The sequence below is a fragment of the Vidua macroura genome, chromosome 17 (assembly GCF_024509145.1).
Source record: "Vidua macroura isolate BioBank_ID:100142 chromosome 17, ASM2450914v1, whole genome shotgun sequence".
Taxonomy (NCBI): domain Eukaryota; kingdom Metazoa; phylum Chordata; class Aves; order Passeriformes; family Viduidae; genus Vidua; species Vidua macroura.
The window spans coordinates 3,834,818-3,861,814 of NC_071587.1; the positions used below are offsets into that span (position 1 = coordinate 3,834,818).

Genomic DNA, 26,997 nt, shown 5'->3' on the forward strand with positions numbered 1-26,997 from the left:
GCTTTGGGTTGGAAGGGACCTTAAAGGTCATCTTGTTTCAATCCCTGCTGTGGAAAAAAAAAAAAAAAAAAAAAAAAAGGAAGAAGTTGTGTTCTTGTGGGGGCCTGTTTAGTTCTTTGTGCACTTCTGGTTTCTACCAGCTCTTCCTTGGAAGTCTCTTGTGTGGTGAGCACACTTAGCATAATTTAAGATGGGTCAATGGCTGTGTTTGTGGTCAGTCAAGCCTAAGCTCTGACCATTTCTCCCCAGCTGTGAAGTGACTGGGCAGAGGGCAGCACACAATCCTTTGGGAAGAGGGTCAGACCAATTCCTATGGTCCCAGGAGTGAGTCCCTGTCCATTCTGAGAACCTTGCAGGAATAAAGACAATGGAATCATGTGTTTAATAGAGGTGGAATGAATCATTTAGCAAGGCTGGATCCATTTGTCTGTAGATTGGACACACTGACATGGATTAATGAGAAACTCTAAAGACCAGGTAAGGAGCAACAGCAGAATATAGATCCTACCAGCTGTGCCTTTTTGGCTGAAGTACATCACAGAATTTACCACTGGAAGCAAGTTTGTGTTATCATCCAGTCCTGGTGGTAGAAAAAGAAGGGTTTGTAAGTGTGTTCCATATTCAGTTTGCAGATCTTGCCTGTTCCATGGGTGGCTTGTCATTGAACCACCAGAAGTGATCCACAGTCCCATTTTCCACTGCTATTCCCAACAAATGAAACAACAGCAGTAAATCCCATAATACAGATAATCTTGGCACAGAGGTAACGAGAAGATATTTTTCCCACTCTGAACCCTGCTGCAGTTCTTTAGTGTTTTTTATGTGTCAGATTACACCTTGCCACATTGGGAGGAATAGGACTGCATTCAGCAGTTGTGCTTGTACTTTGTTCATCAGGAGTCTCCATCTTCTGCAGGGAGGAACTGTGAAGTTTGCCATGATATAGGCCCTGTATGGGAGAGCTGTGATATCTAAGTGCTAGTTTGGGTGTTTGAGCCTCCTGTGTCACACAAGGCTGCAGTTAATTCTACTGAATATGTTACAGTGACATCCTGAGGGATGTTTTTTAACAAGGAACACAAGAATCCCATAACTGCAAACTGACTTCTCATGGGCAGGTACTTAAAGAGAGACAGGGACTCACTCATGAGGTGGTCACAGAATCCCAATTTATTGTGAAGGACAAAATGCTTATACAGTATTTTTGGAAGGCTAGTAATGTTTTACTTACAAAGATTGGGTTAATAGTCACATAAATAAACTTCTGCATTTTAAACATCTCTTGTTGCAGAAGTCTGATGTAATTTTCCTTTTCTGGTAAGTCAGTCTGATTGAAGCTTCTTGCAATCTTGATTTAATCCTCAAAGTCCTGTTTGCTCTTGCCAAGCCTTTTGTCTATGAAATCTCTTATGCTAACCAGGTCCAAAGTCCATCATCTGTCTTGTGTATCCCAAGAGGTACTGAGCATTTTTGTTTGTTTATGTGTAAGAATACAATGCCTTTAGATTTATTTCACACCTAATTGGGAGATGCATGTGCTGCTATCATCCACATAAATTACTTCTCCTTGAAAAACCTTGTCTGCAAACACAATTGAGTTTAACACCCAGGCACTTCAACTGAGCCATGAAGAAATATGTCCTAATGTGACATCAGCTTAAGCAAAATAATTCATTCTCTCTTAATTCCAGTGAAATTGAACACAAGACAGGCTGCTCAGAGACAAATTGGTGCTGCTGCCCTACCTCAGCTCACCTGCAGGAGTTTGTCGTCCTAAGAAAGGGTGAAGTGTGTCTTGATTGTCATCACTGGGTCTTTTAAGGTCTGAACACTACAATTCCTTTAGAAAATGTTGATTCACAGGCTTAGAATCTAAATCTGTGCTGTGATTTTTGAGGATAGGAATTGGGTGCAATTTAGAGGCAAATTAATGTAGCTGAGTAATTAATCGTGCTAGATGAAACTTCTAAAATCTCCACTTTGGTGTGCCTGTGCTCCTTTCACGGGGTTACCTTGGGTCTCTTGAGGGATCCTGCTGCTTGGAGAGGCAGATACTGCTGGTGCTAAACGTGTGAAGGAGATTGAACTTAATGAGTCAAAGAAATGAAGGGGGTTGTAACACCCAATTCAAGCAAAAAGCCACTTAAAAGATACTTGAACAAGGCCATGTGGGTCAAGTTAGCTAATTGTGGATGCCAATTTGTGGATTCTATTCTGGCCACTAAATACAGGCACAGCTGGGTTTACCTGTGGGATTGTGCCATGGCAGCAGAGTTGTGCTGCTTTCTGTTATGTTGCCTGCTGTCTTCACACAATCAAAGCTCAGCAAAACCTGTTATATTGTAAGACAAACTGCTCCACAGCCTAGTTTTAATTCTTTAATATATTTTGCTTCCTTGTGTTGAATAATGCAAATAATTTTTTTTGTTTGGCATGTTTCTGTTTTGTTTTTTATCTTAATTTTTTTTTTTTTTTTTTAGGCAGCTAGGGACCTGCTCTTAGTTGTTGAGAATTCTTTTTGGCAGGTGTTACAGTACAGGCAGATCTTTAAAAAGTCCAGATCTTTAAAAATCAAACCCTTGTTTATGCCTGCAGTGAAAACAGGCTTAAATATATAAATGTAAATTATAGCAGCAGCTCTGATGAACACGCACACAAAACCTTTATGAAAATATTGGTTTTCTGATGAAGAGAATCTTCAGTACTCCACAAGCACAAAATTGACTGTTTGTGGAGCTGCCAGCAACTCCCTACGCCTGCTTTGGCCCCTCTCTGGCTCTACAAGGACAGTGTTTCCCTAGTCCTGTTGTGTACATGTCCTTGAACTTTTGAGCTGTGGGTGTCATTGTGAGCTGAGTGTGCTCTGCAGAGCCCTGGAACCAGGTCCAGCAATTCTGTTCTCAGTGGTAAGAACTCAAGGAGCGGCTTAGCAGGGAACACTGAGCTTTGACAAGGTGCTCCTTGGAAATCAGCAGTTCTCCTGGACCACTCTTCTGTCCAGGACCTTGAACAAGGCAAAGTCTTCTTTCCTGGTGCCTGGGGTTATGATCCTGTTCAGTTCCCTGTTCCTGTCTCTCAGGACCATGAACTACTGGAGGGCGTCCAGCTTTAACCTACAGCTCTTACAGATGCATTGTGTTGGATTTCCCAGCAAAACAAACACTTCTCTCTGCAGCAGGGGTGGCAGGGGACATTGCCTGATGACCTTCCTGTTGTCCCTGATCATCCTCTGGAATTTTATCAGTCATTTCAATGAATAAGATGGAAGAGGCAGCAGTATCTTTTTTTTTTTTTTTGTCTGTTCCTACCTGCTGTGGTAATGCCTCATAAATAAGGACCTTAAACTCATGGTTAAATTTAATAAGTATCTGTAAAAGTCATTGTAGTGCTGAAACCCTTTGTTGTGGGACAGAGCTCACTCATATCCTCTCTTGAGTTTGAGTTTCCTTTACAAAACCTTGGGCAATGTTCCAGCACAAGCACCCCTGATTTGGGAGGTGTGATGAAATGTTAACAAAGTGATTTGCACAGATCCACGAGATTATCTGAATGTAAGAACTGGATTCCAGACCTGGTGCCGCAGGCAGCTAGGAGCTGTAAGTTAAAATTGCAGGGCTTGGTGTAATGGATTGGCAGTAATGCAGTACTTGGAATTCATTTGGCATTTACATGCACAGTAAATTCCAAATGAGCTCCTAAGAACCCTATAAAAAGAAAAAAGGGTGTATGTGAAGCACTTGTTTCTCCCTGTGACATATATCCTCTGTGTTCTAGGTTATAACCTGGCTTTGTATCATTGGGAAGATCTTTTAATTTATACAAAGAGGTGATTTACATTCCTAGATAAAGTCCAGGCATTTCCAATAACATCAGGATAAGTGGACCACTGTTTTCTTTGCAGCTGAAGCTTGGAGAGTCTGTGTGAATTCATCTCAGTTTTACTGCCCATGTTTCAGGGCAGCTTGCTTTTGTGCAGTGAATATTGGTAGATCTCAAAGAAATATAGCCCCAGATTTTATTACCAATGAAGGGAATGCCTGCCAGTGGCGTGGCAGATCGTGTTCAAACTGGCAGCTGGTGACAGATGTGGGTGTAATGGCTCTAAATCACTATGTGGACTCACTGTATTCCATATTTTACTCAACTTCCAATAAGAGTCGTGCAAATAAATTAAAGTGCAGCTGTCAAGATCAGCAGCAGAGTTGAAGGCGTAGTTATAATATAAAGTATTCAGGAGCTGATGCTTTTTCCTGGAAAAAAATGTTGAAATGTATTTTGTTAGATGAAAGCAGCAGATTTGTTTCCTCTGTTTGTTTTTCTTGTCTTGCTTTTAATAATCAAGAGCACTTGTAATCAAGTTTCAGATCTCAGAGGGGTTTGTTACAGTTTTGGGCTGGTTCTGTATCTGTTCCATTACTTCCAGTGCACCCTTTTCTGGTTATTCCCTCACTTAAGGTCTGCTGGAAATGAAATCCTGTAATGCTCTGCTTAGGGAGTAGAACACCTGTGCATGAACCAACCATAGCTGCTCAGAAGGTCCAGGTGGGTTTAGCTCACTTCTTTCCTTTTATGAAATCATTGCACACTTCTTAAAACCAGGGGTTTTTGTAATCTTTTCACAAACCATCAGCAGACAACACGATTAAAACCCCTATTAATCCCTCTGTGCCCCAGAGAGGCCAGCACTGGGTCTCACCAGGGTGTGCCTGGCAGACTGATGAGCGCCACAGCAATTCCATTTGTCTCCAGTCACTTTTTATCCAGCTGGCATTGCCTGTTTTGTCTGTGAGCTGCTGGCTCTGCTCTTCCCTGGCTTTGGGAGGGATTTGAGCCAGGCTTGGAGGCAAGGCTCCACTCTGTCACCTCGCAGCTCCTGAGCAGTTTCTTTCTTGACTCTTCCATCACCTCCTATTTCTTGGGATCTGATGAAATATTCCTGTTGTGGTGGAAGGTACAGGCAGCCATGCAGAGGTGTCTTTTCCCTTTTGTTCCTGATCCTTGCAGAGTTTTTGGCAGCTATCAGTTAATGGAATTAGGACTCCTGGAATTTGTCTGTGCTCAGATCCACAGAGCTATTGTTGTTTAACTAATTTTAGAAAACATTAAGTATTTCCACCTAGCATACAGTGTTCTTCCTTCCAGCCTGGCGACAACCACCTGTTCAATGAACTAAATTCATCAAGTCATTTTTAATCATGTTCATTGGACTATGGAGCTGTGCCAGGGTCATAATAAACAACAAATGGGTTCAGAGCAGGCACAGAGCAGATTCTGTTAGAAAATGGTTTCCTGTGGTGCTGGTTCTTATCAGCTTGCCTGTGAAGGATAAGGAATCATCTTTTCAGATTACTGAGGAACAAAAGAGCAGAAACTTGGCTTATTTGCATCACAGTGGTAACTCCATTTATTTTGGACTTGTACCAGCATAGACTAGAGAAGAATTGGGCATAGAGCCAAATAATCATTGTATTTCTTAAATAATTAAGTGAATCTACAAGGAGCTAAGCTGGTAAATGTCTAACAAGCTATTCATTAAAGCCAAGCACTGCACCATAACCTGTGTCTGCCTGTTCTTAACTTCAGAGATGTTCTACTGTTCTTAAGGACACCTTGGAAAGAGGAACTCTGAGTCTAGCATGAAGAATTTGTCTTGAGGCAAAAAGAGTTTGTTTTAAGTAGCCTTATAAGCAGCAGAATTCTTTGGTGCAAGTGTTTTGAGCAAGATTTGACCCACAATATTGTTCCTCTGGAGGTGATGATTATGTCTAGCAATTCACTTCTAGAGTTTTGTACTTGAGACCCATGCAGGGAATGTAAATTTACAAGTTGGAACAACAAATGGTTTTCTGTGGCATTGAACAAAGATCTCATCAGGTATTAACTGGAGCTTATTTGGACAATGGAGGTTTCTGCTTGTAAAGACAGGAAATAGAAGAAAAATGGAAGAACTGAATATTTTACTGTGCTTATTTGGGTCAGGTCCTTTCAGACAGTTGCACAAGACTCTCTGAGGTGTTTGTGTTGCTGTTCTTCCCTCAGGTGCTTTGAGTCAATGAAAATCTGCAATCCTGTTAGGTGGGGAGATGTGTGGGGCTTGAATGTTTCCCCAGGTACCTGACTGCAATTACTGACAGGATGAGGGGTCAATTCTGACCCCATGCTTGCTAATTACATAGTGATAAAATCACTGCCAGGCATTCCTGGTGGCAGAAGTGACAGCTGATACAGTGACTCCCCTGCTTAAAATTTTGCTTTGATCTGCATCAACAGGAATTCCACGTGTACAAAGTAATAGGAAAAGAAACCCTTATGTGTTCTAGCTCCATTTTATGTGTGTAGCAAATGTAATCAACTTTTGATATTTTGCTTCACTGTGAAAGGTGCAGCTCTAGTATTGAAAACAAAGATTTCCAAACTGTGGCATTTCTTTGCTGATCTTCCTTATCCATCAGTGCTTAAAATCACAGAGTAATATAATCAAACACACAGAGTGAGCACATACAGTCCTTGTACCAAGTGATAAGCATCCCTTACAAAGGAGAGAAAAATTCTAAATCATGATTTGAAACTCTAATGTAGGAAGAAAACTTCTTGTAACTACTCCTGTGTTGGTCACTTTGCATTTTTACTGCTGATTCTTCAGTTTTGCAAGATGACAAGTTGTTCAGGCTGCTGCTAATTATGTGCTCAGTGTTATGGTAATTGGCATCTCTCAGTTTTGTTGTTATGACTACAAAGTCCTTGGTAACAGGCTGGTGATGCAGGAGGGCTGCAGCCTGTCCTGCTGGCTGACACTCATCTCTGCTGCTTTCTGCTCTGCCTGGCCACGTGTGCTGTTACAAACTGGTGCAGACTTCTAGAGTGCTTAGCACCAGAACGTCACAGAAATGCAAGTACTGCAGGTCTGTCCATATATAAACACATATAATCCATTTTTCTCTGCCAGAAGTGGCCTTAAGTCCCACTCTGCACCAGTGAAGTGCAGCATAAGGCTTGGCCTTTTGCTTAGGTAATCTGCTGTCCTCATTTCACCCAGAAAACCTGGGTGAGCTGCTGTTCCTTGAGGAACCTTGACTTGTTTGGGAGCCATCCTTAGGGAAAACAGATAGTGGGAATTGGCAGGTTGTAAATCAAATCTTGTATACCAGTGTGCTTCATCCTGAAAGGGTGAACAGTCAGTATGATCTTTGTACTGCTATGATTAATATTTAAAAAGAAAAAAGTTTCCCTTGTGTCCTAGTAGATTTTCCATCCTCTTTTCCCCTGTGTTTTAGGCTTTTGCAGCACATGCAGAATCTCAGGAATTTAGTCAATGTAGGCCTGTAGGGGACCAGACTATGTAAGGAACTGATTAAATCAGTAAATCCAAATTGAATCTGGACCTTCTCAGGAAAGCCCAGGTTCAATTTGCATTGATTAGGGGAGTGTTAATATACTGTGAGCAGAAAGCTCTGCACAGGGAAGTGCTTCAGTGAGGAAACCACCAGCACTGATTAGTCATGTATTCAGATATTGCCTGGACATCTGCAGACTCTGCTTCAGGAAGATTTGTGGCACAGTAAATATTTGTCTCGCAGCTCCCTGAAAAAGCCTTTGAACATATAATTTCTACTTTTAGAACATGCATTTTGTAATAGGAGTTTTCTTTGAAGGAACCTTACTCAAGGCCTTGGTGGACCTGCATAAAATTTGATATTATGGGAATGAAACACAGCTTCTCCTCTAGATGGGCAGATTTTTCTTACAGAACCCCAAATGCGGGGGGATCTAAGGTGTGCAGGGCCCAAAGCTGAATTAACACAGGTTTTGAAATAAAGACCCATTAAAAAACCACTTCAGTTCTGTAATTTCAACTCCATCAGCCATAATGCATCTCTTTCAAGCCCTTTGTCTGGTGATAGATCTTGTTTTTATAACTGTCCCAGGGGTGAGACAGCAGCAAATAAGAAAGAATAAAGAATTAATTAACTGACTGCAGATATTCTTGGAAATATTGGCAGTCTTATAAAAAGAAATAAAACTGGAACATCCAGAATCCTGGATCTCTAGTGGCCTCTAAGTCTTTAGGGTTAATAGGATCAACTCTGAGGTATTTTTGCACTTTCATTCAGAAGCAGAATGTTTGTTCCTTCCGTTGGGGAAATAAAACAGTTGAAATACATCAGCTTAACTGCAAACATTCATTTTGGGAGTACATCTGTGTAGCAGGCAGGATTTCTCTGGAGTGTGCTGTGCACTGGAGATGCTGCTTCATGCCTTAGAGGTGGAAGAGATCCCTTTGTGTTCTGAAAATTGCCATGGAACTTGAAGTTGTTCTTCCTGGTGTTTAACTACCTGGACAATGATTGTTTTTTGCCACCACAAGCAAAGATGGTTGCCATGCAGACTTTGTAATAAATCCCTAGATTGCTTATGCAGCAATGTAAGCAGCATGGCTTTTGTGGCAGCAGAACAGTTATTGGGAGTGGACCTGGCTCTTTTTCACACTTTGTTGTCAATAAAAGTGGGAGGGTGATTAACCTTCATCTTGAGTTTCTGGGATGAAATGTGCTACTTTAGGTGTAAACCTTAGGATAATTTCTGTAGGTGGTATTTCTGGGAATGTTTTGGAACCTGCATGGGGGACATTTAAATATCCCTGATATCCAGTTATTTAAGTAGTTTCTTCAGGTTTCCCGGGGTGCCCATCTGCTCTTACCCCAGAGAAAGGAGTAAAGTGAGGAAACTTTTAAATTTGAATGAAGCATAGCTGTGATAACAGCAAATCCTGCTCTTCCCTTGGGCTGTTAATGTTCCCAGGTCTGTAATTTCAGTCAGTTAAGGCAGGAGGAATGACTGCCCAAAACGAGCACTCGGCAAAGCACCTTTGGAAACGAGTCATGTCTGCTTCATCCAAGTTCCACGCTGAGATCACAACTGTGTTCTTGCTCAGACTGATACCAAGCAAGCCTGCACTCAGGTGACCACCCACTCTGAGGCTCGGTTGCCTGGATAGTTTGCCAGAGGCTGCTCCAGGATATAGAGCTGAAAAAGCTGAAAAGTTCCTTGGGGGGTGTCCCCCCTGAGATCCCTGTTGGCACATTTGTTATCTCCTATTCCAGCCTCAGCTTTCTTTGTGTTAAATTTGACTTGCCTCCTCATGGTCAAATGTGATCTGTGTCTTTCACAGATCTGTTACAGGAAAACAAATGCTTAAGTGAGAACATTTTTCTTTATGGACTGAAAAACCCTAAATTTGTGTCTCAAGCCTGGCACATGCTTCTTTCTAGGAGGTCATAAAGTCTGTAGGCTGGAACACTCATCTGGCCCTGCAGCCATCCATTAATCATTATTTCCAGTTATAAAACAATATATTCCTACTTGCTTCACCAGGGTTTTACATGGATTAACTGTGAGCAGAGCCTGGAAGTGCCCTGAGTGGACCCAGCTCTGGGTACAGGTTGTGTCTGAGGGAGGAGGGATCAGTGTCACTGGCTGGGGACATGGTTGAGTCTGTGATCACTGCCATGGTACTCTCTCCTGTTTAACTCCAGCCTGGCTGGTTCCTCAGTTTTCTGACTGCTCCCCATCAGTCCTGCACGCCCTGGGGGTGGACAGGGATGTAAAGGACAACAGGATTTTTACTGCCCTGCTTTGCCTCAAATGTAGTGAAGCATCTTGCCTCAGGCTTTTCCTGCAAACCTAGCAGGTTGCTATGGATTAAACTCCTTAATCAATTCAGGCAAACCATTCCATGCTGCTTCCTGGTGGTCAATACCTCCAATCACTTGCCATTTCAGCAGCTTAGAGACTAATGATCCTTCATTCTGCAGACAGAGATGTGCCAGAAAGCAGAAGTTGCTAAATAGCCACTCTAGACAGAGCTATAAAATCCTTTTGCCTCTGTCCTTTCCCACCACCATCAGCTGGTAGCATAGCAACTGCTGAAGCTGCTTGAACTTGAGTTGACCTGAAATTACATGTTTCTCAGTTTATGTGTTTATTAATGCCTTTCTACATTTTTGGTGCTTGTTAAGATTACATTTTTCAGTCCCTGTGGGATATTAGCAGTTTGTTCATGCAGAAAGCAGAAATAGACTTAATAACATGATGGATGAGCTCAGATGGACCCTGGGATTAGAAACATGAGGGAGAGCTGAAGGTGGCCCTGAGCAGTGACTGGCAGTGAGACCCTTGGTTCTGGTAGGATGTGCATGCAGTTTTCCATATAATTGTACAGACTTGGAGGAGCCATGAGGAAGAGCAGCATCTCATAGGCTGTTTTTTCAGACTGTAGTGATGGAGAAGTGGCTGTTAAAGGAAGCAGAGTGAACTGGAAATCAGCAGAGATTGTAGTGCCCTGGGATTTCTCACCTGGGGGACAGAGAACTCAGACACAGGTTCATGAGTAACCTGCAGCTTGAATGATTGTTGGTTCAGGTGCAGTTGCAGCAATTTCTAGTGGAGGAATCAGTGTTTTGACCAGAGTTCCTGCAAAGTTCCTATACTTTCATCTCTCTTGTTAAAGGAGAGATGATGCTTAGTTCTCATACTTTTGTAATTACTGTATTTAGATATGTTATGTTAAAACCTAGCTTGTATTTCTTCATGAGTCATTTCCAGATTAATATAAAACCTTAGTCCACACATAGCTGATTTGCCTGTCATCAAGTCCAAGAAATGAGGGAAGCAGCAAAATTAAAAAATATTAATTGTTGTAAGGAAAATACATCAAAGTTAAGCCTGGAGAACAGGACTTGGTTCAACCATATTGTGGAGCAAAATGGAGCAGTTAGATGCTGCACAGAGAAAATCACAGTCTCTTTATTTTTACTGGTATTTTGGTCAAATGAAACCTGAACCATTTTTCTGTGTGTGACACAGTCTCAGCAGATGGGACTAAGATGCTCCATTCTCAGAACAGTCTTAGTAAGAGAATGAAATCCTTTCCCCAGCAGGCACTTTGAGCACTGAATGATTAAATCAAAGAGCATCACTGTCACCAGTGCATGCTCCGGCTGCAAGGATAAAAGGAAAGTGAGTTGTGCTCACCTTTCCCAGAGAAAGGCATCATCATTCATCTTCATGTGATGAGTTTAAACTGCAGCACCTGAGTTCTGCCCTGAGTGAGGGCTTTCAGAGAGAATTCAAGGGACTTAGAGGTGCTCAGTATTATTTCTTGGCTTTCCCCTTAAAGGCTGATCCAGTACCTCTCTGTGTTTCACGCTGAGGGCCATGTGCTGAGAAAATAAAGAGTAAGGAGGTAAAATGCATCTTACCTCTATTTTAATACCAGTCAAAAGATGGGGGGAGCAGGGAGCAGTTAATTTTATCTGTCTTAGATATGTGCCTTAAGGTGAGCCCATTCTCTCCACTGACAATTAAGAGAACCTGAGACAATTAGCACAGGCTGAAACATGGAGAAGCTGCAAAGTGAAAGTCAAGCTATTTGTAATCAGCTCCTGGATGGTCAAAAGTCCTTGTGTTGGGCCTCTTGTGGTCCACGAAAGGTCCCTGTAAAGAGAGTGGCATCCCAGAAAGCAGCAAGGAGCACACACTGCTCTTCTCCGTGATGTGTTTTTGTAGCTGTTCTGCAGTTGACAAACTCAGAAAATTACGCGTGCTTTAAAACTGGGAGTTAATTGTCCATGATTCCAGCCTTGGGGATCTTGTAATTCCTGGAGATTGCCTCCAGAGCCTGCCTGAGCACTGTGGAGGGCAGCACTCCCATCCTCGTGGGAAAGGCTGCCTGCTGGCACTCAGGCTGCACAAGGCTTGGGAATGTGTTTCCTGCAAAACTGGAGGTTCCTACACATCAATACTGAGGGTCTATTGCCACCTTTTTGACTCTGCTACAGTGCAAATGATGACTCAAAGAGAAGCATTCAGGTCTAATCTATGTGAGTTCTTGTAATAAGCTTTACAATTAGAGCACAGACTCTTTCACCTAATTCACTTAATTTACACTGGGAAATGAGATACTGTTCAACTAATCCAATGCTATTTTGTTTATTAGAGAATGAAAGCATCCTCTGAGGCTCTGGTGGGATTCAGGCTAAGCTTCTGAGGCACAAATAATGTGAAATGCTAATGAATTAGCATGCTGCTGTAATTCCCACTTGGGATCTGGTGCCCCCCTCCTTTAGCCTCTCACACCATTGCTGGCAGGAGGCACTGGGTCTGTACCAGCTCTTTGTGCACTCAGGGTGACTCTGTACACGTTTGATAAGATTACATTGATACAGATGAACTTTCTTCCAGCAGGGTTTTTTTCCAGCTGCCTTGCCTGGTGACTGCAGTGCTCTCAGGAAAGGGTTAAGAGGTTTTCTCCTGCTTTGCAGTAGCTCCTGTAAAGGCTGTTGTGTTCTCTTTAATCCTTGACAGCCCAGTTGCTTAGTTTAGAAGACATGTTCAAGTCACCAAGGGGCATTTCCTCTTCTTCTTGAGGGGAAAATACAGAGGGAATGTTTTCTCTGTTTTTATCAGGCTGATGGGTCAAATTCTCCCTTCATAGCTGTGTACTGCACCTGTGCTGTTGGGAGATGTTGAGGGAATAGGCTGTAGTTTTTGAGTTTGGGGTTTTGAGGGGGTGATAGAAGACAAGCATCCTGCCAAGTATTTGGTTTCTTGCTCCACTGGCTTTCTTTGGTATTATTGATTGCTGTCCCCTGGATTCTGCTCACCTCTTGTTTTCATTGCTGTTGTGCTGATTCTCTGACCACTTTGCTCAATTCTTTCACATTTTCTGGCTTATTTTTACTTTCTCCCTTGCTTTTTGTACGTTAAAGGTGTGGTGAGTCCTCTGTAGACAGAAGCAGCAGCTCTTGAGGGACAAGAAAAAGGAAAAAAAACACATTATTGTGGCAAATGAGTGTTTTAGATCACAGAGTACTAATGTCACTTATTGCTGCATTAGTTAATTCTGTGTTGGGAAGAAGCAGCAGATGGAGAGCAGTGACATGGAATTTGTCACATGATCCAAAGAGCAGAGCTCCATCCCACAGTACAGGAATGGTCTCAGAGGGGAAGAGGTGCAAAGGTGATGTTTGCCTGCTGGGAATGTTCTGTCCATGGGTGCAAACCCAAACAGTAAATGTTTTGCACCTCTGAAATTTATAAACCTATGAAAGCATTGCCCCTTGGTCTACACTGGAGAAATTCTAAATCTTCCCCTTCTCTCACTTTCCTGGATTTTAACTTTAATTAAATATTCAGAATTGCTGATTTCAGAATTGGTTCTGGGCACTTTTCCTGGGGCTCAGACAGACCATATCATTCCCTGGTGCAATTTACCTGTCCAGGTGAATTAATGAATCATTTATTGCTGCTGCTGGCATACTCTTATAACACTTGACACATGCCACTGCTGTCATCCTGTTACAGTGCTGAGAGACAGATCTGAATGGCTCTCTTAGACAAAATCTATTAGTCCAGTTTCAGCACAGTGAAATCTTCTCAGGCTAAATATTGTAAAATCCAGATGCTTTTTTTCTTTTGTGTAATAAATGGAAAGTTTGGACCATCACTAGAAAACTAAATTTACCTGCTGCATTTATGACAGTGGTAGGAAGTGTGAGAAAAAAGCAATGCCAGTATAAATATTGACATTCAGAGCTCTGAAGACTCATTGTTATTGTATGAAACCAGAAAAGGTGCCCATGGGTGCTGCTCAGACAGTCTGGTTGTTGTGTAGAAAATTATATAGATACTTTTTATTCTGTGTTTTCTGCTTAAAAGAGTTTTGACAAGCTTAAAATTCAGTTTCCTTGCCTTTCAGTCCCATCCTGATCAGTTTGACAAGCACAGTCTGCAGCTGCTTGTTTAGGACTTGGTGAGAAAAGCTTTTATAATTCCCAAGAGTAGGGGCATGATCAGGATCATGTTGGAAAACACAAATCCTGCTTGTCAGGGAAAGGTCTTTGTGCGGCAGGTCCCATCTTCACCTTTTCAACCCTCAAAGAATAAGAACCTCTGTATCTCTTCTGATCTTATTTTTACAATCTGTGCTCTGTCCCGTGCATGTGAGAAAACAAAACATGGAATTGCTGCACTTGCTGATACAGCAGAGTTTTGTGACATTAAGGGTTCTTTTTGTCTAAAGCCATGCCAAAGACAGTTTATGGTTACCTTATCTGTACAGTTTATCAGATGGTTTTGTTATGAAAAAGGGAGAAATTAAAAAAAATCACATAAAATTCATAGTTTAGGAGATGTATCCAGCTGTTTTAAGATTGCATTTTGTGTAATGTCTTTCTTTATGGATTATTTCACAGGAGAAAGTGGTAACAGTTGTTGAGGATTTTTCTCTAGTTTTTCAGTCTTCCCAGTGGCACCTTAAGGATTCATGGAGCCAGTTATTCTTCCATCATGTAAAAATTGCTTAGAATTGCCTTGCTTAGAAAGCCAAATAGAGAAATATTCCAGCAGTAGAGTAGAAACACTCAGGGATATTTGCCAAAGAGGAAAATACGTTTGTTTTCCACAATAGTTGGAAAGTAGTGTGTTAATGGTACTAAGAGTGTAAGAGTGAGGAAGTGTCTGGATGATGCTCTTTGTCACTGTAGAATCCCAGAATGGTTTGGGTTGGAAGGGACCTTAAAATTCATCTCATTCCAACCCCTGCCATGGGCAGGGACACGTTCCACTGTCCCAGGGTCCCATCCAACCTGGCCTTGGACTCTGCCAGGGATCCAGGGACAGCCACAGCTGCTCTGGGCACCCTGTGCCAGGGCCTGCCCACCCTCACAGGCAAGAATTTCTAATATCCAACCTATCCCTGTCCTCTGCCAGTTTAAGGCCATCACCCTGGTTCTGTCACAATGAATGATGGAATTTGAGGTGGTCCTGCAAGGATCAGGGATTTGGACTTGGTCCTTGTGGGGTTCCGTTTGGTCTATTCTGGTCCTTCATGTTAATTGTGTTTTCTCACACTCTTTGCATTGCTAGAATTCATGTCATTTTCAAGCTCCAGCAGTGTTCAGCCTTCTGAGCTGCAGACAGGAGCTGTATTTTCTGTTCTAACAGCAGAAGAAAGGCACACCTCAATTTCCTTTGTGTCTGCACAACTGGACCTGTTTTTAGATTCAATAAAATATACCAATGGTCAAAAACTCTTTTTTTTTTTTTTTTTTGAGCCCGAACTATATATTTTTTTTAAGTGAACCCCCATAAACACATTTTTCCATGTCATTCCCAAGTCTGGGGTTCAGTTGGATATCCCAGGGGCAGCAATCCAGTTCCAGATGTGCTGGTTATTGGGAAGCTTTTGGTTTCTTCCTCTCTGGAGGAGGTGTGAAAGTGGCTGAAAGGGAGCACCAAGCCAGGCAAAGCTTGTGATATAAAATAGTGTTGGGATGAAATGGGGCTTAAAATATGATTGTTCACAATTACATGTGTGCAAGGCCAATCTGTCACCATGTTTGTTTAATCAAGGTCAAACAGAGATTTTAATTAAAATAGTGAGCTCATAACATCAGGCTGGTCATCTGTAACTGGCAAGTGGGTTTTGTAACTGAGAGAAAAAAATGTTCTCCTTTATGTGCCAGTTTTGCTAAATAATGGGTAACTTGTTTAGATGGCTTGCAGTAATTTGGCACAGAGTGATATTAAAAAAGTAAAAGCTTTTGCTCCAATTGGTGCTAGTAGGAAATAATTCATTATTTTCAGTGAGGTGGGACTGATTCCTTAAAAACTACTGGAACAGCTGCTTATCTTAGTTCCTTCAATTCAGAAAACAGGAGCAACAGTTTAAATTCCTACTTTTATTATATCTTATAGCACCTGTTTTTTCAGTGGTAGAGAAAGGGGAAAATAAATGAGGGAAAGAAGGGGAGTCACCATGATTTTTTTTTTTTTTTTTTTTTTTTGGTGGGGATGATTTGGGTTGGGACAGAAGCAGGGAAGATGGGCGTGCTGGGTGACATCGTAATTTAAATCTGTTTGGCAACAGTAGTTACTGAACTCGCTAGATGAGATCTTCATGTCTGCTTAGCAGGATAAACTGCTCTATTAATTAAGCTCAGTCCCATAAATCTCTTCTAAGTTGCCATCAAATCCCAAAGTAACTTGTATCATGTTGCTTTTGAAATCTGCAGCCCAGGAGAATGGAGTTTAATATTTCATTTGTCTTGTGTTCAGCTATGATGTGACTTGTAAGATGTAGCTTTTGCATTGGGAATAAAAACAACCAAGACTCTGTTTTAATTGCCTTGCACCAAGAAACAAGTAATGAACTGCTTATGATCTATATTCATTTGATTTTTAATGAAAATGTATCCACATGTTTTGTGAAAACAATTTTCTTGGAGAAATAACTTCGTGAGTCAAAACATAATCAGCCTGGCATTTCATATCAGAAAAAGATTCTGGCAGGAGTTATGGAATAGCGCAGAATTAAAGCAGAAACAGACATTCCACAGAAAGCATATCTGGCATCACTGATTTTTGTTCATGTTGGATACCTGCTGCAATTACAATTCAGATTGTTTTTTCTCCAGAGGTACAGCGCACAACTCCTGCAGTTAGTCCCAAGGAGATAGAATGATTTGTTGTAAACAGTTAAAGGAGATGAAATCAAGCATAATTTCTGTTGATCCTTTTGTACAACAGTTTCTTTCTCTTCACTGAGCAGATCTTAACCTGCAAGAATTATCCTGAGGGGAAAATCCAATCTTCCTCCCATCATGTGGTACTGAAAGTCCTTTCTTCCACATTTCTGTGGAACTGGATTCTTCCAGTTCTTTGAGTTCTTTGAGGAATCATTTCTAGAAGAGAGGGGTTTAGAATGACTCCCACTGAACTCCAAATTTCTTATGTTGTAACATTTATGTGTTTCTTTTTCTGAGACAGAGATCACAGGATGGTTTGGGTTGGAAGGGGACTTAAAGTTCATCTGTTCCACCCCTGCCATGGACAGGGACACCTTCCACTGTCCCAGGCTGCTCCAAGCCCTGTGCAACCTGGCCTTGGACACTTCCAGGGATGGAGCAGCCACAGCTTCTCTGGGCACCCTGTAACATGGTTTTAAGCCTCTGTTGATTTTTTTTTTTTTTTTTTTTTTTTTTTTTTTTTTTTTTTGGTCACCTGATTTTCACAAGAGAATAGAGTTTGTGTCCTCTGGGCTGAGGGCAAGCCACATTAGAGTGTGGCAGAGGGAAGGCTAGGCAAGATTCAGGAAATTGCTCATGATCTTGCAGAGTTCAGCTCAGGTTTACAAAGCCACAAGGTGTATGCTATTCATGTGGTTTCCAGAATGCTAGTGTTATTTACACTGACAGGGAGGGGAAAAAGAATAATAAAAATCAGGCAGGCAGCCAGAGCTCTGTAGATATTTTTTTTTTTTTTTGGTAGCTTCCATCAAAGGGAGCTGCTGAGATGTCTTTTATCATCTTGCATTGCTTTTTCTCACAGAGGTGGTACTCAGTAGCTGGCTCCTGCCTCCTTATACTGCTTCTCAAACACCCAGGCACTCCTCAGGTCTCATGCAGACTTTCTTGAGTACCTTTGCCCATGAAGTTGAGCAAACTTTGCAATCAAACACCATAGGAGGTGTTGATTCACGGTTGCCTTGGAGTTTTCTTTATTCTGAACTACCAAGAGCCCCACTTAGAGCCAGTTCCAACAGCATCCTGGCTGCTGAGCCTGGGAAGTTTAAATTTGCTAATATTGTCTCAGCCAGTGCTTTGATTAGAAAATCAACATCCTGTTGTTATTCTCTATTTTTTTGGGGGGGGTAAGATCAGAAAATGAAAAAGTGATGTGAGTTTTCCTCTAGTTGTGTCATGTTAAGCATGAGAATTTGGCTGAACCACAGCACCACGATCAGTGGCTGGGATATTCTGCTGTGTCAGGCCACATGGGAGAGAGGGCTGTGCTGGAACCCTTTTATTCATGGTTTGTGCTGAGGGCACTCAATTGTCTTTATTTAGGATTTCTTTCTCTCACTCTCCAAAATGTTGAGTGCTGTTGTTCACATGCTTAAAAAAGGGAACAAGCGTAAACCTCATGATGATCTAAAAGGCACTTTTAAAACAGAAAGCTGCTTTGTGGTTCCTGTATTTTCACAGGTATTTTTTAATTGGTAACACAACCCCCAGTGCAAATTTGAGCACAAACACCCCAAGCCCAATTCTTTCCAGTAACAGCTTCAATTCATATAAAATATTTGGTAAATGAGAGGGGGAAATCGTGCCTTTGTTACAAAAGGTTTTGGGACTGCACAGAGACCTGCTGGAAATTCGGACAACATTTTCTGACTCCTTGTGATTCGTTTGTGTCCCCAGAGCCTCCCACCCCGATCGCGCCGCCGGAGCTGCTGGCCGTGGGAGCCACGTACCTGTGGATCAAACCCAACGCCAACTCCATCATCGGCGACGGGCCCATCATCCTCAAGGAGGTGGAGTACAGGACCACCACGGGCAACTGGGCAGAGACCCACATCGTGGACTCTCCCAACTACAAGCTGTGGCACCTGGACCCCGACGTGGAGTACGAGATCCGGGTGCTGCTGACGCGGCCCGGGGAAGGGGGCACGGGGCCCCCCGGACCCCCCCTCACCACCAGGACCAAGTGTGCAGGTGAGGGCTCTGCTGCTTCCACATCCCTGCTGCAGGTGCTCCGGCAGGGCTCCGAGCTGATGTTGGGAATTTGGATGCATCCTGGAATATTTTGTTTTATTCCACAGGCAGGTGTTTGAGAACTGTTGGTTTTATGCTGTGGTTTATCTTGCCCCAGCGTGAGGCTGCTTTCTGTTGGATTAGGCAAAGAACTTTTTTTTCCAACCAGTTCTGCAGTAAGAAAATTGTTCTTAAGACCGGGCTGTGATAACATTTTCACCTCTAAGCGCAGAACAAAATTTATGTTGTTCTTGGATAGTGGATCTGCAGTGGAAATTAACAAATTGACATTGATATCAGATTGAGTACATTGTGGTGAAGGAGGAAATTTTAAAAATAATATTTTTAATGATTATAATTTATCTAATTTAATAATTTATAAATAATTTGAGTTTATTTAATTTTAATAGTAAACATTTAAAATACATTTTTGTGTTCTATTTCCCTCCTCATTTCTGACAAAGGACTGTGCTCAAACACTCGCAGCACCGTCCTTTTCTCGTTCATATTGGAATGGATCAGCTCTCATCCAGGGACAGAAGTAGTCTATCTTTCTTTCTAAGCCATATTGGTCTTCCCATGAAAAACTGAGGGATGATGTTGCTCATGTTTCAGATATATTGGCTATTCATCCTGTTGTCATACATTAATCATTAGCCATTAAGGGAAATCAAGCCCTGTGCCTGGCAAGGGGATGAGCAAAGCACTTTTCTGCCTCACAGGTTTTTTTTTCCACCACACAACTTCATTTTCTCGCATTTTTGTAATTTTTGCAAGGTCCTTACCATGGTGTGAACAAAGAACAGGGATTAAAAGGCTTCTCTCCTTTTGGTGCAAACTCTCCTTCCCTCCCCACAAATTAGTGGTTTAGAACATGTGGATTTAAGAAGTGAAAACCTTATAAGAACATTCTGTTTCCTGTTACTTTTTCTGATCAAACAGCAAATCTGAAGTGGGAAGAAGGCATCCACAACACCCAAAATCATCCTAGGGTGGGATTAGACAGTGCAATGTTAGTGGCAGGAACATTTCCAGCAACATCCTCTCTCTCTACCAAGGGAGGAAGCCTGGCAGGCTGATTGTGTTTTGGGTGGCACATCCTTTACTATGAAGGTTGCAAATTAGTGAACATTAGTCCCCCTTTGAGAAGATTTGGTTAAAAATAAATAAATCTGAGCACGAGGCCCTGACATGGAGGTGTTTGCTTGGTTCAGCACCTGTCCTTTGGTAGAACACAGATGTTAAAGGCTTTGCAGCAGCTGTGTGGAAAGCTTGAGGTGACATGGATTATGTCCTGTTCCCTGTTTGGGAAGTTGGCACATGTTCTGCTGCTCACCTTCTGCTTTCTTCTCCTTTCCTAGTGTGGTCAAATTGTCTGACCACACCTGAAGTCACTGCAGGCCTGGTCTCGGGCTGTGCATTTGCAGATGGAAATGTGATGTGCTCAGATTTGCTCTGGAGTTGATGTGTTGTCACTTTGCAGTCACACTCTCTGCAGCGGCCAAACTTGCAAGCCTCTCTGCCTTACCTGTAAAAAAGGCTGGGTTTGGCTTAATTCAGGAGTTAAGATAAAAAAAGTTGACTTTGTGCTTAATATTGTGTCCCAGATTGCTGAGTTTCCTGCTCACTTCAGGTATTGACTGACTCCGAGAAGGATGACGTAGATAATTTGTTCAAATTGGCAAAGCTGAGGCACTTTCTGTTTTCCATCCTATTTTACTAATGAAAACCTAACTGGAGAAGGTCATTCTGTTAATGTTAGCTGTCATACAGTCATTGTTGAGATTGATGGTGATGGCATTTATGTTTTGTTTAGGGCACTGGGTAGGAGAAATTGTAATAATCTTGATCTAAGCGTAGACCAGGAGGAAGGGAGAGACTTAATAGCTAAAGATGTACAATTTCACCAAATGCCAACTGAAATGACAGACAAGAAAATGCAACTCATTATTCCAATCTCCATACATCGTGGAACTCCTTCAAAACATCATTTTGAGGGTAATTACAAAAAACTTTCATGGTGAAGATTTTCAAAAATGTGCTGAACTGAGAAAACAGCTCTGCTGCCTTGATTTTCCTAAGAGTACCTAATGAATGACATCAGGGAAAATTGAGGGGTTTTAAAATTGAGGGATGAATGATGCTGCTTTTCTTTTTAATGGGAATTTTTTGGTTGTTTTATTATTTGTCTTTACTTTTTCTGAGCAAGAGGGAAGTCCCAATCTCCTACATATTTATATGCAATGAGCAGGTGATTGGAGCAGCCCAGTTCTACTGCACTGTTTGGTGTTGTGCTGTGTTTATTAGGGCCACAAGTGAAGGTAACAAAATTGATTGCACAAGTAAGAGTAGAGAACATCACCTGCACTGGAGAGACATTTACTTATTTAAATTGCAAGAAATTAGTGTGACAATAAACAGAAGGTGGCTGCAACCTTCTAAGAGAGGGAAGTCAATATCCCTTGGACTGAATACTCTGCCCAGGCCCTTTTCACATAGAGACTGTATTTTTTTTTGTTTTGTTCTGGGGAGGCTGAGTAACTGCTGGCCTTTAATTCAAGTACAAGTTGCAATAAGATTTTTATTTAGAGATGAAAATGAGGAGGATTTGGGAAGGACCATGCTTCTCTTCCACTCCAAGCAATAGAAGTTCATTTACAAAATTGCCCTTGTCTGTTTTGTTTCTTGACTGTCAGCTTTGCATCAGAGCAAATGCATGGCCAGGATGGTCCAGCATGAGCTCAGACATCGTGACAACTCTTACAAAATCATTCATTAGTTTCAGATTTTGATCACACTGAATGGAAGTTGTCTATATGGACTTGAAAGGCTTTTTTTTAAATCAGATAAAACCTATAAGGTAATTATGGAAGGTCCTGCTCCAAATGAGCATAAAGAAGTTTTATTAAACTGGATAATACCTAAATTTCTGTTAGCAGTATGTGCCCAGGCATGTAACCCCACTGGTGATGCTTTTGGTGTTTACAAGACAGCACTACAAGACTTAATTAATATTTGATCTATAGAAATAATACTGAAAATTACATCCCAGCATACATCCTCCAAGGGAAAGCCAACCCCCAGAAAATATGGCAAACCCTGCACAAATGATTTTTCATTTGTTTTTTGCAAGTTTTGTGGTTTGGATTTGAGTTTGCTTTTTTCATGGACTGTTATAGGTTGTGACTTGGGATAGGAAAAGATGAAATGACCTTGAGGCATAACCCAGTAAAGTGTCAATCAGAGGGAAGAGTTGTCAGCAGGGAATGGGGAAAAGAGAAAGTTTGGTTAAGATTAAGACCAGACATGGGGTTGAAGGTTGTTAAAGGAAAGATAGATATAAAACATTAGTGTTTATCTCCAAAATAATAGGTTGAGGAGATAACAGGATTAGAATAAAGTGTTTGAACACAGTTCCCAATAGTGCCTTGTATTCAGCACTGGTTCTCTAAGTGTGGGGCCTTTTTAGCCATCCTCTATAGATAAACAGAGTTTTTAAAATCCTTGTTCCATGGCCTTTGTTCACAAGTGTGTGCTTTGGGAAGCTTGAGGCTTATTTTCTTTTCTGTGCTTATTGACTATTCCTCTGCTTTTTTTTTTTTTTTTCTTTTCCCCTTTCTTCAGATTCCACAGAAAGGAAGAATAGGGGGAAAGTTGTTTTTAGCTCTGGTGGATGGAATAAAGGGAATATAAATATAATATAGTAAAGTTTGCCTTTGAGGTCATTATCCTGCAGGGAATCTCATCTGAAAACTATTTGCTTCTAGTGGGGCAAACTCACATGAAAAACAAGGCCAAAGAGTAATATTTAAATGAATATTAATAAAGGGACAGAGTAAATAATTTCTTTATGATCAATACTTACTCCTGATTAAAATACTGTCTGGAAAGGCTGCCTTGAACATTTGCTTCCCTTTAGCTTCATTAGAACATTGTCTGATCTTCATTAGCTGTTGAGATTAAAGAAAAGGAGCTCCAGGGGAATCCTCTCTCTCTCTCTCTCTAAAACTCCCTGAAAAGAGATTGTGGCCGGGTGGGGCTCAGGCTCTGCTCCCCGAGAACAAGTGGCAGAAGGAGAGGAAAAAGCCTCAGGTTATGTTAGGGGAGGTTTAAATTGGATATTAGGAAAAAATTCCTTACTGAAAGGGTTGTCAGGCATTGGAACAGGCTGCTCAGGGCAGTCCTCCATCCCTGGCAATGTTCAAAAGGTGTGTGGATGTGAACGTGGTGTATCAGAAAAATGCGGGAAGAGATGCTGATGTCTGGCTCCAGATCAGGAGGCTGAAGGATAGCTTTATTAAAACTATACTATATTACATTAATATACTATTTAAAGAGAGACTATCCTATTCTACACACTTACTTCTTACTTACCTATCAGCTAACTCCAACTCGTGACTCTGCTGAGAGCCCGAGCCACAGCTGGATCCCACTGGGCACTGACCCCAAACAACCTTCACCAGAATCCAGCCCAGCAATCACTGCAGGTGAACAATCTCCACACCACATTCCACATGGGGAAAACAGAGGAGCAGAGATAAAGATTGTTTTCTCTTCTTCTCTCTGTGCTTCTCCTGGGAGACAGAATTGTGTCTCTCTGTCCAGACAATGTGAATGTCCCACATGGTGGTGTTGGATTAATGGTTGGACTCTGATCTAAGGGGACTTTCCCAGCCTCAGTGACTCTATAATTCTCTGCCTTTTTGGATGATGACAACAGGTGGCTTAAGGTTAATGACTGGATTCTGATCTTAGAGGGCTTTTCCAGCCGTGGTGAGTTTATAATTCTCTACACTTGGATGTTGTTGTTGGAGGTTGTAAAATGACTTGTAAAATGGGGATAGTTTTATAACCTTGTGGCTTGGAAGAAGGAAACTTCAGTCTGACAGAATTGTGTGGTAAGGAATGGGAGGGGAGAAAATTGCTGAGAAACCCCAACATCTCCCCCAAGAAAACACAGGGCAATGATTCCTCACGGAACAGGCTTGTGCTCATAGGATGTTTGTTCTCCTGTGAAAAATTCCCATGGCTCACAGGCAGCCTCTCCCTTCAGATAAGCTGCTGGAGACTGCCTTAATCACCACAGGGTGATTTAGCTCCTGCAAAAAGAGCAGTTGTCAAGATCAATACTCAATTTTTGGTGTAGGCCTAGGGAAATAAAAGTTAGCCTTAAATGATGGGGCTGAATTCGGTACTCACTTTGAAAATAGCCCAGATACAGTGGCTGATACAAATGCAAATGATCTGAACATTGAGTTTGATATGGTGCTGCCAAGTAGTTGGAAACTTCTTCCTCTGGTGGTTGTTAACAGGTGACTTTGTTGCCATGAAATCTAATGCAGTTTACCAGTAGTAAGCAGCTTTTGCCATTTTTTGTTGGTTTAAGAGAATAGTTCCAAATCTATGAAAATATTTCTGGTTTTTTTGCTCTGTTACAGAAAAAAGAAGGTATTTGCACACTGTTATGAAATATATGAACTGAACAACCATAAGCACATGCACTGAGTATGAGTTCAAAACCATTTTTTTTCTGGTTCAATTTTAAGGTGATATTTCCCATTGAATAGGAAACTTCCACATGTTAATGTGAAAAAATATGATTCAAGATTGCTACACTGCTGCTTTCATTTTTTTTTTCTCGAGCTTATAATAAAAAACAATTAAAACTCAGATCTATGAGTCAAAGCACTGTACAAAAAGCATATCAAGTGATTTGAAAGAGTGTTCTGTACAACTGATTTTTTGGTATTATCGAAATCACTGATTCACAGACTTGGAGTTACTCTAAGCCTTGTGCTGAAAGACACATTATTTTCCCTATTAATATTACATTTTAACTCTTGGCTCCAATCTCCTGTAACTTTAACTTGAGAGGATGGGGTAAATAGAGGCTATTTTAGCAAGTGAAGGAAAACTTTATCATAGAATTCTAGAATATTCCTGAGCTGGAACAGACCCACAGGATCATCCAGTCCAGCCCCTGGCCCTGCACAGACACCCCAACAGCCCCACCCTGGGCACCCCTGGGAGATGTGTCCAAACACTCCTGGAGCTCTGGCAGCCTCGGGAATGGCACAGCCTCAGGTCTGAGTTTGGGTCTGTGGATCTCCCAAAGCCATTCCAGGGACATTCCCTACCTTGATGATTGAAGCTCTGATTTCATTCCACCTCAAATAGCCTTTGGCATGTCAGCCAGAGGGATTAGAGTTACAGAAATACAATATTCCTTCATTTTGATCCTTGATCCCCAGTTTGTGCTTGGAAACAGCCTGATAGCATTGCTGAAAGACAGAGGCTTCATCCTAACGGATTAAATCCCTTTGCATGCAAGATGATGATTTTTCCCTGCAAATTTGATTAAATAGATAAATATACCTTGATTTCTGTTTTATTCTTTCCCCCTCCTCACTTATTTTTTTGTTGGAGTAGAAAGACAGCATCTAGCCTTTGATTAATAAGTGAAAAATGTGGGGGAAAAAAAGAAAAGGTGATGACAAATGTATGTTTGGTGTCTCTCCAAGTTACAGCTGGTTTTACCCACAGAAGTGTCTGAAGCAAAAAGCATTTCTTTGAGGAACCAGCAGGATCAAGTTATGGCTGTGTTGTTTGTAGCAATGTGGTTGCCCTGGAAAGCCACCTTTCAAAGAATAGAGGATAGATTGGATCTGTGAATTATTTACTGGGAAAGTATTGAAAGAAGGAGCAGCTCTTGTCTGAGATATAACAGTGACAACCTGTATGGGACAGAAAGAATCTGGGAGGAGATGGAAAGGTGAAAGGGGAGCAGAGTGCTTTGGTGCGTTTGGAGAGGCTGAGGGAATGCAGGACTCCCGAAAAGCCAGACAGCTGGAGCTGACAGGACCCTTGGTTTGCTGTGAGGCTCTGATCCATCCAGAGTTCAGGCACTAAATCCCATGTGTGGGAAAGCAGCAACATGCAGAGGCAAGGCTGGGATTTACTGCTGGAGCACATCAGTTTGCCATAAATCTGGTATTTGTTTCCAGCACTGACCAATCCCCAAACCCTCCTGAGTCTCCCAAAGCATGCTCCCTATTGCCTTTAACCATGGGACATATGGTGAGGAATTTTCTTTATCCTGATCCTTGCAGAAGATCAGCTTTTTGTCCTGGGGCCTGGGGATTGATTGCCCTTATCTTAGTCTGCATAAATACAGTTCTGAATATAAATCCAGCCACAATAGTGCTTTGGTCTGGAATTTATTTTTTTTTCCAGAGGGATTTTGCTCACGATGGATTTAAATTCCAGGGATTTATTTTTTTTATCTGCAAAGGTGGTTTGTTATCCAGAAATGTTTTATTTTTATTTTTATTAGGAGGAAGTCTAGTTATTCATTTCCACATCACATTGTTTCTGCCTGATGCTGTTGCTGTTTAATTTAATATTTTTCGAGAATGTGGTTTGAATTTAGTATTATTTTTGGAGTGGGCAGGCTGGTCAGGAAGATGACAACTTCCAGAAAGGCATAAGGCTCTTATGCCAAGAACTGTTCTCACTAATGGTGGGATTTCACAACTTCTCCCAAAAGAAGGGAACCTTCCCAGCTCTTGCTTTCATACCAGCTGAATTTAGGACACCGTTCTTTTTGATGTTTCTTGTCTCCTTTGTTCTGTCCAGGCTTCCTCCCAAACAGCTCTTCTTAATTTGAGAGGCAAAAATAGAAAAGAAGAGGGGAGAAAACAAAACAAAAAGGCCTAAAACAAAACCAACAAAACCCCATTCTGATTTGTTGGACTCAGAAAAATCCTCAAGCACAGCTTGACTTTGTGGTGTTATAGATGTGAGGCAGCTGAACATCTGCTCTTCTCAGGAAAAAGTGGGTTTGAATCAAATTTGGAGGGAATACAAACCAGCTGGGTGTATTTCTGGGTATTTTGCTGGGTGATTTTTTTTTTAAGGGTGTATTTCTGCAGCTTGAGGTGCTTGAGAATGTCTTGGGAAGGGGCTGGAGAATCCTGAGGGAGCTGGGAAGGGGCTCAGCCTGGAGAAGAGGAGGCTCAGGGGGGACCTTGTGGCTCTGCACAGCTCCTGCCAGGAGGGGACAGCCGGGGGGGTCGGGCTCTGCTCCCAGGGAACAGGGACAGGAGGAGAGGGAATGGCCTCAGGCTGGGCAAGAGGAGGGGCAGGTTGGACAGCAGCAGGAATTTCCCCATGGAAAGGATGGTTAAACACTGGAAGTTGTTAAACATTAACCAAGGAGTGGTGGAGTCCCCAGCCCTGGAGGTGTCCAAGGAGCACCTGACTGTGGCACTCTGGGCTGGGTGTCAGGGTGGGGGTAAACCACAGGTTGGTCTTGATGAACTTGGAGGTCATTTCCAACCTCAGTGATTCTGTGTGAATATGCTGGGCACACGTGAAGGCTCTGTACGAGGTCACTGACAGGACA

The 26,997-nt window shown here is 41.9% G+C and overlaps 1 protein-coding gene across 1 annotated transcript in view; it reads left to right on the forward strand.

The window, feature by feature from the left end:
- PTPRT (protein tyrosine phosphatase receptor type T) overlaps positions 1–26,997 on the forward strand; it is a 435,197-nt gene that overhangs the window by 197,639 nt on the left and 210,561 nt on the right. Inside the window, exon 7 of the mRNA XM_053992839.1 lies at positions 18,261–18,554. Coding sequence (XP_053848814.1) covers positions 18,261–18,554 — 294 coding nt within the window. The remainder of the gene's footprint in view (positions 1–18,260; positions 18,555–26,997) is intronic.